We start from the raw sequence: 14796 nt of genomic DNA, 5'->3' as shown, positions 1-14796 counted from the left end.
GTACCCATTCCATGAGGACCCACAGGGATGCTGTTCTGGGAAAGGCTAGTACTTGGTCCCAAACACGTGGACAGCAGATGGAAACAACCAGTGTAGCAACCAGGGCAGCATCCTGGTGTCCAGAAGTGTCCAGATGTTTAAAGAATGCTCCTGCCAGTGCTCAACGTGTTTGTTAATTGTTTGCTGCTCTTACCTCCTAGGGTTCAGTGTCCAGGTATTGGAGCCCTTGCAATTCTTGAATCCCGGTGTGGCACCTGTTCAAACATCCAGGTGTCTGTTGCTTTCATCCAGATGGTTTCCTTCTTGCATCCAAATGTCTAGCACTCTTTCAGATGAGGCAAAAGTCCCTCAGCTGGCAAATAGATGCGCATGGGCTGATATTTCTGGTGTCAGACTAACAATGCATGTAGCCATCTTATTAGAGGTAGTCGGCTAATCAGAGGCAGGAGCACGAGGGGTGGGGTGGGGGTGCAGGGGAGGGGGCATGGCGTGAGGGCTAATTCAAGCATGAAGAGTTTGGTTTCGCAGCAGAGAAGAAAGGATGACAAGCTGGGAGGAAGGGACCTTGGCTTCTAATTCATATTCCTCCACTTATCTGCTGTGTGACCTGGCCCAAGTTACTAAATCTCTCTGTTCTTACCTTCATTATCTCTAAAATACAATCATTAGTTGTTAGGAGGATAAAATTAGGCTAAAATAGAAAAGTGCAAAAGTCAGTGGTCATTTTATTGGCACATGCAGAGAGGAACAAAAAGCAGTATTGATTGATGATCTACTATGTGTTGGGAACTTTGCTATCCTATTCAATGGCTACTACTTCATGGTCATATCATACTTTAAGTTTATTTAACTAAATCCTTATATCAGACATTTAGTTCATTATCAAATGTTTTCTTTTATAACCAATGCTCAGATTTAGCTTATAGCTAAACTCTATTTCATCAGTAATCAGTAATTTTTTCTAGAAATCTAATTGTATAATTGTTGATCTTTAAAATTGCCTCTGAGCTTCCCAGAAGACAGAACAAAAAGAGAAATGCCAGTTACATTGTTATTGTTGGAAAGAAGGAAGCATACCAGCTCTCAGCTCTTGAAAAGGGTGTTTAGGGAAATAGTAAGGAAAGGACATTGTGGTAGGTTTAATTTTAGCACCCGGAAAAAAAAAGGCCAGGCCCGGGTTTGGGGGGGGGGGGTGGTGTCTGGATTTCTACTGAGAGACCATAGAGAAGGATACAGCACTGGTGAATGTTACCTGCCTGATGCTCAGACTGGATCACCAGCCAGTAAGGTTCCCCCATGGAACCTGAGCCAAAAGCAAGCAGTAGAGGTTTTAACCGTTCTACCCATGACATTCTTACTGGCATCTCTGTTACCGAATTAAGGGCAAGAAACTTACAAAGTGGGGCTTGTTCACAGACAGCAGAGGTGTGGCCCTGGCCTGGGAGTCAGACTGGTCAGACCAGTGTATTCAAAACCCACCTCCATCACTGCTAGCTCTGATGTCCTGGAAAGGCAGGATACTTTAACCTCAAGACTCTCAGGGGTGAAACAGACACAGTATTTCCTATTTCCGGAGGTACCCGTGTGAGTTAAAGGCGAAGATGTGTGCCTGGAGGTAGAGGTGCTTTCTGCCAGTCTCTACTTTCAGCCACCAAGGCTTTCTCACCTGTCACCCACCTGAGCTAGTTGGGCCAGCGCAGCAATCTGGGAGAAGTTAGCTAGGCAGACCCTATATTCACCTGCCCAAGCTCCCAGAGCAGAGCAGACCTAATCCCCTGGCTCTGGGTAACACTGCGCCCCCACTTGCCCCCAGCTCTTATGGGTGATTCCCTTCTGACTGCCGGGGGACTGCTGCTCCTCCCCGGTTGCAGGATGCATTCCCTTTCCCCAGCCCAGGAGGGAGGGGTTGCTGCCTGAGTACGTCTCCTTGTGTCTCTTCTTTGCAGGGGATGCCCCTTTCTGTACTCCTGAGCAGCACAAGGAGTGCGCAGAGCCTGCCCTAGGTCAGTACTGGGGGACAAAGGGAGTGGGAGCTGAGCTTGAGACCTCAGAGGTGTCCTGGGTGTGGGAGAGATAGGGCAGAAGGGGCACCGGAGGGGGAGGAGAGGCTGGCTGGGGCTGCGGCACTGTAGGAGCTGGAGAGGAAGGTGGAGAGGAGGCAGGAGAGAGAAAGGGGAGGAAACTGATGCAGGCGGATGAGGGCTGGCAAGGCACTGGGGGAGTGAGAGGAAGTAGAGAGGTGCGGTAGAGAAGGGGTGGGTTTCAGGGGAATGGAGAGCACTGGGGAGCACAGAGGAAGGGACAGAGATGGAGAGAGGATGAATGAACAGTAGACATCCGGGTGGGCACCGAAGGAGGTAGGGGAGGGGGGAAGGGGCAGCCGCTGTGCATTTCCCCCTCCTCCTCCTCTGGCTGGGTGCTCGTGGGTTGGAATAACTGCTGGATTCCCCCACTAGAAAACTTCAGGTGCAGGAGATCCCACAAACAAGCCACAACCCCAAAGCTAGACTCACTCCACCTGCCTGCCTCTCTCTGCACCTGGGAAGTGGTCTATGATCAAGACGAGCAGAGAGCATGTTTAAATCATAGGGACTCAAGTTCGTTCAGCAGCTGCACTTGCTGGAGCTAAGCTAGGACAGCTCTGGACTCCTGTGTCCAGATGCTTCCAGAAGGACTGATTGTGGGGGGAGGCGCCGGCCTTAGAGAAGAGTGAAAGATGTGCACAAAGACATCTCTCCTTGGAGTATGGAATCCCATGGGTAACACTGCCATGATCAGAGAGACAGAGGGAAGGAAGTGATATCTTTAGCCACCCCTTCCTAAGTGGAAGACAGGAGCAGAAAAGATGCGGGAGGTTGCTTCTAGGGACAGGAACTGAGAATCTTTGCCTGCACCCTACCCCAGCAGGCACCGGAGGCAGGCTCTGGCTAGGAAGGAGCCTCAGAGGGAATACCATTGAGCCCTGGATTTTAGATTAAATGTTCTCTCATGTTTGCCCGTGACGGGAGGCCCACTTTGTGGATGAGAACACTGAGGCTAGGAGCAGAGAAGGCTCTGGGAAGCTGAAGGGGCCAGGACTCCTGTGGAACCCATTCTCCAAAAGTGGCGCCTTTCAACAATTTTTAAAGGACAACATAATAATAAAGGAAGTGGAAGGAGAACAGGACCAAGGGAAACACAGAGTGGGCACTTTTCAAGAGCGCTCACACCCTCACCAATCTATAGCCAAAGCCCAGCTCCCCTAATCTCCGCAGGCCCGCCCCTCACTTCCCGGGGATGGCCCCTCCTCCCAGCTTCCGCGCCCCCACCTCCCCAGCGGCTGGAACCCGGGGGCCCCGCCCCCACAGCTGACTAAGCCCCGCCCCCCCTCTCCCCCGCAGGTCTGCTGGCGGAGAAGGACAGTAATTACTGTCTCTGCAGGACACCCTGCAACCTGACCCGCTACAACAAAGAGCTGTCCATGGTGAAGATCCCCAGCAAGACGTCAGCCAAGTACCTCGAGAAGAAATTCAACAAATCAGAAAAATATATCTCGTAAGCTCAGTGGGCACCGGTAGGCAGAGGGAGAAGGGATGGACCCAGGAGAAACTGGGGGCAGTCGAGGAGGAGGGCAGAGGGAAGCTCCGTTTGGCAGAAGTGAACTGACCCTCGGCCGTGTGCCAAGCTCTGTGTTTAGGACTCAGAAAGTGAAGACAAAGATGATTAAGAAGCAGCCCCTCCCCCAGCCTTTAAGGAGCTTACAGTCTTGAGAGAGGAGCGAACGTCTGAATGCTTTACAGGCTGATACAGGCAGGAAGGGAGGCTGGTTGACTGCACCTCACATGGGGTTGCCCTCAAGGAAAGCTTCAGAGACTTTTTTAAAGTTTATTTCTTTATTTTGAGAGAGAGAGAGACAGAGAAAGCGAGCGGGAGAGGGGCAGAGAGAGAGAGAGAGGGAGAGACAGACTATCAAGCAGGTTCCGTGCTGTCAGAGTCATGGAATCTGATGTGGGGTTTGAATTCCCCAACTGTGAGATCATGACCTGAGCGGAAGTCAAGAGTCAGAAGCTTGGGGGCGCCTGGGTGGCTCAGTTGGTTAAGTGTCCAACTTCAGCTCAGGTCATGGTCTCGTGGCCCATGAGTTCCACTCTGCTGACAGCTCAGAGCCTGGAGCCTGCTTCAGATTCTGTGTCTCCCTCTCTCTCTGCCCCTCCCCCACTCGCACTCTGTCTCCCTCCCTCCCTCTCTCTCTCTCTCTCTCTCAAAAATAAAATAAAAACATAAAAAAAAATTTAAACAAAGGAGTCGGAAGCTTAATGTGCTGAGCCAGTCACATGCCCCAGCTTCAGAGATCTTGTTTAAGAGGATGTGTAGGAGTTTTCCAGGCAGGCTTGCACATTTCATTCCCTCCACCCAGAATGCTTTTCCTCTCGCACTTTACCCACCTGGTTCCTCATTGTGCAGGTCTCCATTTCAAGGTCATCTCAAACAGCTAAATTAGTTCTCCTCCTCTTCAATCTCTGTCCAAGCACTCTGGTGTTTTCCTTTGTGGCATTCACCTAAGGGTGTCATTTCCATGTTCTCGTGTGTGTGTGCCCCACTAGACGGAAAGCCCCCTGAAGGCTGCAGCCTTTCCTTGTGTTCGCTGCTGTGGAGGGTCTGGCACAGAGCTGGCATTCAAAAAAATGTCTTTTAACAGAGTAAATGAATGGAAGTCATGGGAGCAGAGGTGTCCCAGGCACAGGGCAGACAAGAGAATGGCCAGAGGGAGCTGGGACAGGTGGATGTGTCAGAGCAAGAGGGCCTCGTCTCCCTGGGGGACAGGGAGTGGATTTTATCCAAAAAGAGGAGGGGGCCTCTGACGAGCTTCAAGTAGGTGACAGCCTCAACCGTGTATTTTAGACCACTGCTCTGCAACAGAACTTTCTGCCATGACGGCAGATGCACAGATTGTGTATCTCCGAGGACCAACAAGGGAGCCACTAACCGCATGTGGCTAGTGAGCATTTTAAATGTAGCCTGGGTGACAGAGAAACTGAAATGTAATTATTTTTAACGTTTTATTTATTTATTTTGAGAGAGCACACGCAGGGGAGGGGCAGAGAGAGGGAGAGAGAGAGAGAGAGAGAGAGAGAGCCCCAAGCAGGCTCCGCACTGTCAGCACAGAGCCTGACTCAGGGCTCAAACTCATACACCGTGAGATCATGACCTGAGCCGAAACCAAGAGTCAGCCGCTCAACCAAAGGAGTCACCCAGGCGTCCCTGAACTGTGATGTTTTCTAGCAGTTTTAGAAAGATCTTTCAGGGGGCAGTGTGGAGGACAGAAGGGAAGCCAGAAGAAAGGGAGGCGGCCTGGTAGGAGGCAGTTGTCATCACCCAGGCAAGCGATGGTGACACTTACTTTGAACGGCGCCTCGGGGAGCCCTGCATGAAGAGGAGGATTTGCTTCTCTCTCACCAGCTGCTCCCTCCTGCCACACGGCCACCAGAGCCCATCCCGGGGCAGCTCTGGCTCAGCCGGTTGCAAACAAGGGGCACCGAGGCCACTGTGACCAGCGTCGCAGGAGATGGAGAAAAGGAGGTGCCAGGCCCTGCTGCTGAGCCGACGTTCTGCCAGCAGCGATGACTTTTCCTGCCAAGATGCGTCTTGTTAACACACCTGCCTAAAAGAGGAAAAGGGAACCCCCCGGCCAGATATAGATTTGTTCCTCCCTGAGCCTGGCAGCTGATTTGGCAGTGTGAGCGCATGGGCGTCCCACTAGGACAACCTTGTTATAAATCCAAGTAGGAGCATGGCGGGGGGCTCTCGGGAGTGGGTAGAGGCCACCCGGGAGGTCAGCTGGGGCAAGCAAGGCAAGAGAGTGAGGAGCTTGTCAAGAGAGTGCTGAACTCACCTGCAGGTGGGGAGCCAGGAAGACCCTGTGGGGGGCCCAGAGACCTGGAGGCCAGGTTGGACTCATGGAAAGCTGTCCCAAAGAGGGACAGCTGATATGTGCCTCCAGAGCACTGGGCTGGGGGTCAGGGCTCTTGGTTCCAAGGTCAGCTCTGTCGCTGACCAGCTCTAACTTTGGGCTGGTCGTTTCACTTTCCTGGGCCTCAGCCTCTCCCTCTGTCAATGGGAAAGCTGGGTTGGATGGCCTGCGTGGATCCCGACGGTCCTCACCGTGTATGGTACTGGATATTCCCTCTGCAGAGAGAACATCCTCGTTCTGGATATATTTTTTGAAGCGCTCAATTATGAGACGATTGAACAGAAGAAGGCATATGAAGTTGCTGCCTTACTCGGTATGTCGGTGTCTGTTGCACAAATTTCCACACGTCATGGTGGGGAGTGAGGGGGAGTGGGCAGGGGGTAGGCAGGCAGACAGCACTCTCAATGTGCTAATTACGCCCTCTGTCCCAGAATGGGAAGGCCTCCGGTGTGGCGGAGGTTTTAGGCTCAGCTCATGCCCCAATTTAAGCCTCAGCTTCCCCATTGACACAATGATGCAAGTGAGCTGAAAGGTCTCTGAGGGCCTTCCCAGGGCTGCCCCGTTGGACTCTGTGGTCTTCTGCCCCCAGGCTGGAGTGACAGTCCCGGGGCCGCAGCGGGAAAAGAGCTGTCCAATGGAGGGAAGGCTGAGCTTTGGGTGGTCCCCAGGCAGTGAGTGTGAGTGTAGGACTGGAAAGCAACATGGCAGCACTGGGGCCAGATGTCGCCCCTGGATTGAGAGTCCTTTGTCAAACACAAAAGAAGGGTCACACATCCCCAGATGTCTACAAACCTGACTGCCGCCCCCACTCGAGTTCACATCAGCTCCCCTGGCTGCACCGCCAAATAACGGATGCAGGGAGTTCTGTTCAACCCTGCCCCCCCGCCAAACTCACAAAACCCCCAGGGGTGGTCAGTTGAAAGACCTGTGCCTTGGGTCCTTCTCCCAACTCCAGCTCACTCTCAAGAGAGGACATGATGCTGTCCCTACAAGGAGAATTAGCCGCTGTTGTCCCTGTGAGTTGGACAGAGAGTGGTATCCTGAGGGAGGTGGGTGGCAGGTGTAGAGGGAAGTATAGAGGTTCAGAGTCAAAGACTACTGCATACCAGCTCCGAGAATGTGGGCAAGTGGCCTCACTTACTGGACGTCAGGCCCCTCATCTGTGAAATGGGTCTAATAAAGCTGCTTGATGAGTTCATTGTGATGGTTAGCAGGGGTAAAGCCTCAGCCCACAGAAGGTCCATAAAGACTAGTTTCTGGTACCTGGACAGTCACCATGCCAGAGACCCAGGGCCCCCGCTGGTGATTCCAGGCACCATGTGAGCATTTCTGCACCTCTCCCAGGCGACTGGGGACTGGGCCACAGCTGGGACCCAGTTGGGTTAAGGTGGCTGTCATTTGGGTCTCAGACACTGTTGCGGCCAAAAGGGACTAAGCCAAGACTCTAATGTCCTGGGCCAGAGGTAGAGGTCATGCTCTAGACATGTAGACCCACTCACCCTGCCTCTGTCACCTCATTTCTTTTTTTTCTTTTTTTGAGAGAGAAAGAGAAAGTGTGCGTACAAGCGGGGGAGGGGCAGAGAGAAGGAGAGACAGAATCCCAAGCAGGCTCCACGCCATCAGCGCAGAGCCCAATGCGGGGTTCAAACTCACAAACTGAGATCACGACCTGAGCCGAGATCAACAGTCTGACACTTAACCAACGAGCCACCCAGACATCCCTCTCCTTCATTTCCTAAAGAGAACTCAAGACAGGGCTCTCCCCATCCCCCCATATAGGCTCACAGCTCGCTCTCTCTCTCTCTTGCTCTCGCTCTCACTCTCTCTCTGTCTTACACACACACACACACACACACACACACACACACTGAGAAGGGCCTGAGCTCTGAATCTGTCAGAAAGGATAGCTCATCTCTGCATCTGATATGAGGATGAGATGTTCCCAGCATCTTGTTCCCACCCAGAATAGCCTGCTGAGAAATCATGCTGCCATCTGTGCCTCCCGTGACAAGAGTGCGTGCCGCTCGCAAGCACTCAGTCCCCAAGCCCGTTGGGCCCTTCCCTCACTGCTGCGCAGCCCGCCCTCACCCCAGCGCACACTGCACAGGCACTCATCCACACACAGCACACCCCGCCCCAAAGCGCACACACACACGCACACTATGCTGAGCCACGCACACCGGTGCACGGTGGCACAGACCCACAGACTCATCACACACACCTGTCTGTACGCACACACATGCTCACACAGGTTCCGCACACTCAGACGCACTATGCCCACCCCCACAAAGCCACACTCACGCACACTTAGACACACTCAGGGTCCCCACCCTAGACGTAAATAGCCACCTGCGTGAAGCCATCGACAGCCAGACATGCTTCTTCTACTAAACAAGCATGTGCACACGCAAAGCACCCTGGCACATAACCCACACTCACACATACTGCACACACGTGCAAACACGCACCTCACATCTGACATGAACACCTGTAAGAACCCACTCCCCAGTAATGTCCCCACGAAGAGCATCAGAGAGGGCAGGGGGGAGAGGAGTGAGGGGAACCGTTGGAGCCCAGCTCCAAGCCCACCCAGGAAGACCCCCCTTCCCGCCCTCTCTGCCTACTCACCTGGGACTGTGGTTGTCGGACCCCACTCAGCCATAATCAGGGATTGTAATCAGAGAGGGTAGATGTGGCCAACAGAAAGTTCTCAGACCACGAGGTCAGCCCAGTGCACCCCCTTTCCCAGCACTCTCCCCGCCCAGCCCAGCAGCTAACGGTCTCAGAAGCTCCAGCTGGCAAGAACCTCACAGTTCTCTCCTCCACTCCCCTCCACCACCAAATGTCCTTTGAAGGCAAAGCTACTGAGAAGGTCAGGGGTTATCAAAACCACACAGCAGGCTGGTGGCCGCTCTCCAAACGCAGATACTCTGAGCCCTCTGTTCGACCACGCTGACTTCCAGAGCCAAGCATTTGGACTTTTGGGGGGACCCTTGGGGATCTGATAATAGCTTCTCAAATAGGGACTCTCCCACTACAAATGCCCAGGTACACCCATGTAATGTTTTGCATTCATTTCCAAAGGGTCTCCAACTGTCCGCAACTCGCACAGGAGAGTTGTTCTCAGACGCTGGTGGGTTGGAGAATCCCCTGGGAATTTAAGAATCCTGACTTCGAGACCCCAGAATCAGAGATTCTGATTTTATAGACTTGGGGCATGTCCAGGTATCTACACTGGGGGGGACCTGAAGACCAGTCAAGAAACACTTTGGTCAATGGGGCCTATATACCCCCCCCCAGCAAGAACATCTACTCTAGGAAAAGACCAAATTGAGCATTTACTTTCAGGTGGGGGAGTTAGGGGGATGCTTCCTATGACCTTATCCCAAAGGTGAGAGGTGCCCTGAGTTGGCCCTGTGGGACTCTTCATGATTGGGAGGGTAGGAAGGTCTCTTGTGCCATTGTTTCTGAGACCCACGCCCAAGGCACCTGACACATGAGTCTTGGGCTCCATTGCCCTGTCCCCAGGCCAAGACCACACACTTCTTGTCTCTATTCCCAGCCCAGAGACAAAGTGAGGCTTTGAGTGTGGTTCTGAAGGTAATTGAATAAGCCCATTAGCCTGTGAGGTCTTACAGTAGGCCCTCCAGTAAACATTTGGGTTAATTCCCATCCACACTGGGTGCTGTGCAATGAGGGAGGGAGTTGTCCAGGGCCTGACCTACCTAAGGCCCAGGCTCCCTGTGGAGGGAGGTCTGGTTTCTGAGTTCTTTGTTCACTCCTTCCTAGAAGGGCTATGAGTAAAGCCAAATCTTTGATCTTTTCTCTCTCTCCAGGTGATATTGGTGGTCAGATGGGACTGTTTATTGGTGCTAGTATCCTTACAATACTAGAGCTCTTTGATTATATTTACGAGGTAAGACTGGGGTTGTTCATGGGGAAATGACCGTATGCTGATACTCTCATCCTACCCTGATGCATGGGGGAGAGGGTGGCCTCTTTCCACCCAGAACCCACTTTCTCCTCCCTGTCCGCAAATACTGTCTATCACCAAGTCCTAGGCAGGGAGGAGGGGGTGGGTCCAAGAGAGACAGAAGCCACAGTCCTATCCCCAGGCAGCTGGGAGATCCGTGGGCTGTCCACACTTGCAGGAAGGGAGAGGAAGCATCGAGAAGGAGAAGAGCCAGAACTGAGGCCAGCTCTGAGCCCCTCCCACGCAAGACCAGCTGTGGCGCTTCATATGTGTGTGTGTCTGCACCCACATACTCACAGCACATGCACACGCATACCCCCCACACATACACCACTCACACACCCTGGTACCACTCGTAAATACACGCGCACACATATATACTACGTTCACCCAGCAGACACACACACACACACACATGCATGCACACATGGGCCCTCTGGGTGGCCCGTCACCTGAGTAGTGCCTATCCTGGTACAGGCAGGCTTAGAGAAGCGGCATTTCCTGACAACTTCATCAATTCTGAGGAAGCAGGAACAAAGACACACAGGCCATTTCTGGCTGTTCACAGCCAGAGATGTCCCCTCAAAAGGCAGCTGGAACAGAGCCTCTGAAAGCATCTCAAACAATAGACAGCGGCTTCTGGCTCTGAGAATTCCTTTGCTCCTCAGCCTTCCCTTCCCACCCTGTCTCCCCTGCGTCCTCCAGAGCTGGGCTGGCTCCAGTGTCTCCAGAATTCCTAAGGGGGTTCCTCAGTGTCCCCAGGGCCACCAGAGTTTCGCTCCAGCAAGAAGAGCCGGCACAGCAGTGTTCTGCCTCCCAGAGAGGGCCGTCCTTGGCCAAAGGCCCCTGGGGACCATTGTGGGGAGCTGGAGGACCCCGGGGACCAGGGTCCTCTGGAGTGCCACATTCCCCCTCCCGGCATGGTGACCTTGTTCCCCAAACCCAAGTCACTCACAGCCAGATCTCATTCTGCTTTGCTTATTAATTTTTGGGAAGAGTTGTTATAAAGTTACGGAAATTGCATCCTGCCAAGTAACATGTTTAGTAACTGCCCCTTGTTGCTAGGAATCGAATGTTATGAACTCAGGGGGGGGCCCCGGTCTTACGAACAGTGGGGCTCTCAGGCCTGGAAAGTGATTGGTAATCTCCTCCCCCAGGCCCAGCCTCAGCCCAGGCTGCTCATCCACACGCTCCTTCCACAAGAGAAAACGGTCCCCGTGCCAGAAGGGGCTTCCTGTGACCTCCTCCAGTATCTACCTCCTGCACCAAAACCTCGCTTCAGCCAAAAGATTGGGCAGGGGCTCCCAGAGCTGGTTGCTCTCCCTGACCAACCCTGTCCTGATTTTCTTGCAGCTGATCAAAGAGAAGCTCTTAGACTTGCTTGGTAAAGAAGAGGACGAAGGGAGCCACGACGAGAATGTGGTAAGAGCAGCCTGTGTGCTCTAGGTGGCTCTGTTTTCTGCTTTTGTGGGGCTGCATGAGACCAGATGTCAGGGCCTGGGCGGGGGAGACACGCCTTAACTCAGGTTGTCCAAGGACACTCCCACGGAGCCCGGGGCTTTCTCCGACACCCATCCAGAGCCTGATAGCAAGCCATGGCTGTAGCTGATACCTGGCCCAGTCTAGCTTCTCCAGGGCTGGAGCCTTACAGCTCTCATCTCGTGCCTTGGGGGAAGCAGGGAGGCTCCGCTCCCTTACTCTCAGGGTGTCAAGGTGCAAGTGAGGACGTCACTGGTGCTTTACTCCTTTGGAAGGGGACGCGGAGCTTGGGGCCCCGCGAGGTTGTTACCCACGTAACCGCCTCCTAGTGCATGCCAAGTACGCGTCAGGCTCCAAGCTGCAGGCCGTAAGCGTACCTTGTCATTTCAGCTGTGCGGTTACCCTGGAGAAAGGTCTGTTCTCTCCATTTTGTATTTGAGGCAGTTGAGGCCTAAAAGGTCAAGGTCACCCAGGCGATGAATGGCAGAGCCGGACGCAGAGCCCCCCTGACCGCCGTCCTACTCTGCCTCTCTTCCCTTGAGCGGCCAGCGAGGCCCCACCTCTTATGGCCGTGTGCTCTCCTTCCCAAACTCAGTCTGCTCCTGGGCTCTGGCCTCAGCTGCCTGGTACAGGTATCTCTGGCTTTTCCCGGTTGAGACTTCGCCCTGAGAATGCCAGGCCCGTGAGGCAGCCACCACCCCCCTGGAGTCAGCAAATCCAAAGTGATCCCAGCCCCTTCCCCCCAGGAGGCCCCCATTTCTGCTCCAGACGCCATGTCTCTACCCATCTCCCGGGCAAAAAATCTCTGCTTAGGTTCTCCCGGGCCCCTGCAGCCTCTGTTGAATAAAAGCCAGCGTCTGTTGAGGGGAAGGCAGCGTGGAAGGGGCCGGGGATCTGCACTCAGGTCCCTGCTTCCCAGCTCAGTGCCTGAGGGCAGGTGGGTTACCTCCCTGAGCACCTGTCCAGTCACAGGCACCTCAGGGACTTGTCATTTGCATTAAGTGGGACCATGCCTGTAAAGCAGTCAGCAGTGCCTAATTTACAGTAAGTGCTCAGCCTCTGTCACCTCCCCCCACTGCAGCCCTGTCCTCATCAGATCTCCCCCACACTCTTGGCACAGCCTCCTGGCCGCTATCTCTCTGCTCCCATCCCTCCCAGCCTCCAGCCCTCCGCGGCATGGGAGTCACTGGGAAAGCTCAAGGCCCCCCAGCCCCACCCTGTCCAGGGACCCGAGACTGCCAGGGGCCAGCCTAACCCTAAAGGTCCACTGGGGAGCCATGACTACTCTGGTTCTGGCTGGTTGGGAGCCTCCCCACTTCCTCCTAGGCCTCAGCAATTGGCACCCCGTGCCCCCAGCCTGGTCCTCCACAGAAAGGCCTCAAGGGGGGGACCCCAGGAGGAGGACAGGAGGGGACATGCTCCTGCCTCGGAGCTAGAGAACACTCAGATGTAGCTTTGGGTGACACATCGGGGCAGCTGCTGAACCCCATCACCAGGGCACCCGGCCCTCACCCTGGGGGCACCTAAGTGGGCAATGGTGAGGATCCTGAAGGCAGCGAGGCCCCTCCAGCCTCGGGCCCCGCGACAGCAAGCCAGCCCCTGAGATGTCTGGGGCAGGGGCCGTGGTGCCCTGGGAGAGCCCACAAGCAGGGGCCACAGTTCCCAGGGCCTAGGCTGGGCTGCCAGGGGCATCATGACAACATTTTGCAGAATGAATATCAGCACCCCCTATCTCCTTGCCTCCAGAGCACTTGTGACACGATGCCAAACCACTCTGAAACCATCAGCCACACTGTGAATGTGCCCCTGCAGACGGCCCTGGGGACCTTGGAGGAGATTGCCTGCTGACAGCCCATGGACCACCCGGCACCCTCCCAAACAGACCTTGAGGCCCACGACCCAGGACAGGGGACAGCAGGCTCAGGTGGGATGGCCCCTGATGACAGAAGGAAGCAAGAGCCCCCTATGCACACATAGCAAACTATCTGCCAAAACCTCGCTGTGGCCACGTCTGACACGACGCGTCCTCGGGCCCCGCCGTGCGTCCCTCTTAGGAGAAAAGAGTCACACTCTGGAACTGTCCGAGAACCAACCTGCCATCACATCTCACTGCCAGATGTATAAAGCACCTGCATGCTGAGACTGCTCGCGGCGCCACCCCCTCGTCCGTCTCTGTTCATGACTCTCCTCCGTGCGCTTTCCGCCGGCCACTCTGCAGTCCTGCAGTGGGACCAGGATCCAGCCCCAGAGCCACTCCGTGGCCACGCTGGAATCGCGACGGCACGGTCAAGAGGAAAAGCTCAGAACTCTCAGCCACGTCCGGTCCCTGTGTAGTTTGTGAAGGTTCTTAACCTGCCCACAAACCCCTTTTCCCGAGCCGGCCTGTGGGCTGACCGGGGCCACTCCCACCCCCGTCCCAGCGCCTGGTGGAGGCAGGGCGGCCTGGGCAACTCCAGCGCTCATCCAGGGGACCTGCGTCATCCTGCTGTCCTCGTGACCCGGCTTGTACAGTCCAATTCTGTTTCTCTGGGGGTGGGGGGCTTGTTTTGTCTGTCTGTCAGAGATCCGTTTTGTTTTGTTTCATTCTCCAGATTTCGGTTTTGATGTTCTGAGGTTTGGTTTGATTTGGTTTCTCCATTTTCTCTGGCGTTTATTTATTCGTGCTTCCGGTCACGGTCATATTAAAAGCTGGTCTTGTGGAAACAGCCGAGTCGATGCTGCTTTCCCCCCATTACTAAGGTCTCGCTCCCCAAAGCCTTTGGGAAGGGCCAGGCCTGCCGGGTTAAAACCCACAGATTATAGCCATGGAAAGTCTCCTGCAACCACGCTTACCTTTACAAAGTGTATGGAGGGTATGCACTTACATTCTATTCTAAGTCTCTGAACACTATTGATCGCAACCTTTAAATGATCTCATGACCACTGATGGGTCACAGCCTGCGGTCTGAACGACACTGCCCTGGACCATAGGCATGTGGCTCGAAGAGAACACTGCCCAGACCTAAGAACCATGAAGGAGGCCTTCCCGTCCCTCTACACTTCGGTCCTGACTCCTCTCCCCTGTCTGTGAAGTCGGGCTGGCCTCCCTCCCACACGCCAGCCTTTCCGGAGGCTCTCTGCACCCCACCTCCTCATCCCCATCAAACAGACCTCCTTGTCCCTGCAGAGGCCACACTGGCTTTCCACCTCACTCCCGCTACTGCTGAGAGGATGTCCAGGCAGGATCAGAGGGTGGAAGTGCCTAGTGGGGAGGTGCCTGCTGCAGCAAGAGAGAGCTTCCTGTCCAGGCAGAATCTGTGTCTTCATGGCATCATGTTAATTCCAAGGGGACGGTGCCTGTAGCCTAACTTTCCCTTTCCCCACTCCCCCATCACTACCAACTCAAGGTCTCCCC

At 54.5% G+C, this 14796-nt stretch overlaps 1 protein-coding gene across 1 annotated transcript in view; it reads left to right on the top strand.

The window, feature by feature from the left end:
* The window catches only part of ASIC2 (acid sensing ion channel subunit 2), a 265906-nt gene extending 251801 nt beyond the window's left edge, over positions 1–14105 (top strand). The window contains exons 5-10 of the mRNA XM_042967847.1: positions 1947–2003; positions 3381–3534; positions 6172–6263; positions 9787–9866; positions 11277–11345; positions 13149–14105. Of these exons, the coding sequence (XP_042823781.1) occupies positions 1947–2003; positions 3381–3534; positions 6172–6263; positions 9787–9866; positions 11277–11345; positions 13149–13250 (554 nt within the window). The 3' untranslated portion in view covers positions 13251–14105. The remainder of the gene's footprint in view (positions 1–1946; positions 2004–3380; positions 3535–6171; positions 6264–9786; positions 9867–11276; positions 11346–13148) is intronic.
* The last annotated feature ends 691 nt before the right edge of the window (positions 14106–14796 follow it).

This window comes from Panthera tigris, chromosome E1 (assembly GCF_018350195.1).
Source record: "Panthera tigris isolate Pti1 chromosome E1, P.tigris_Pti1_mat1.1, whole genome shotgun sequence".
NCBI lineage: Eukaryota > Metazoa > Chordata > Mammalia > Carnivora > Felidae > Panthera > Panthera tigris.
Note: the sequence above shows the minus strand (reverse complement) of the source record. Positions and strands in the feature narration are given on the sequence as shown.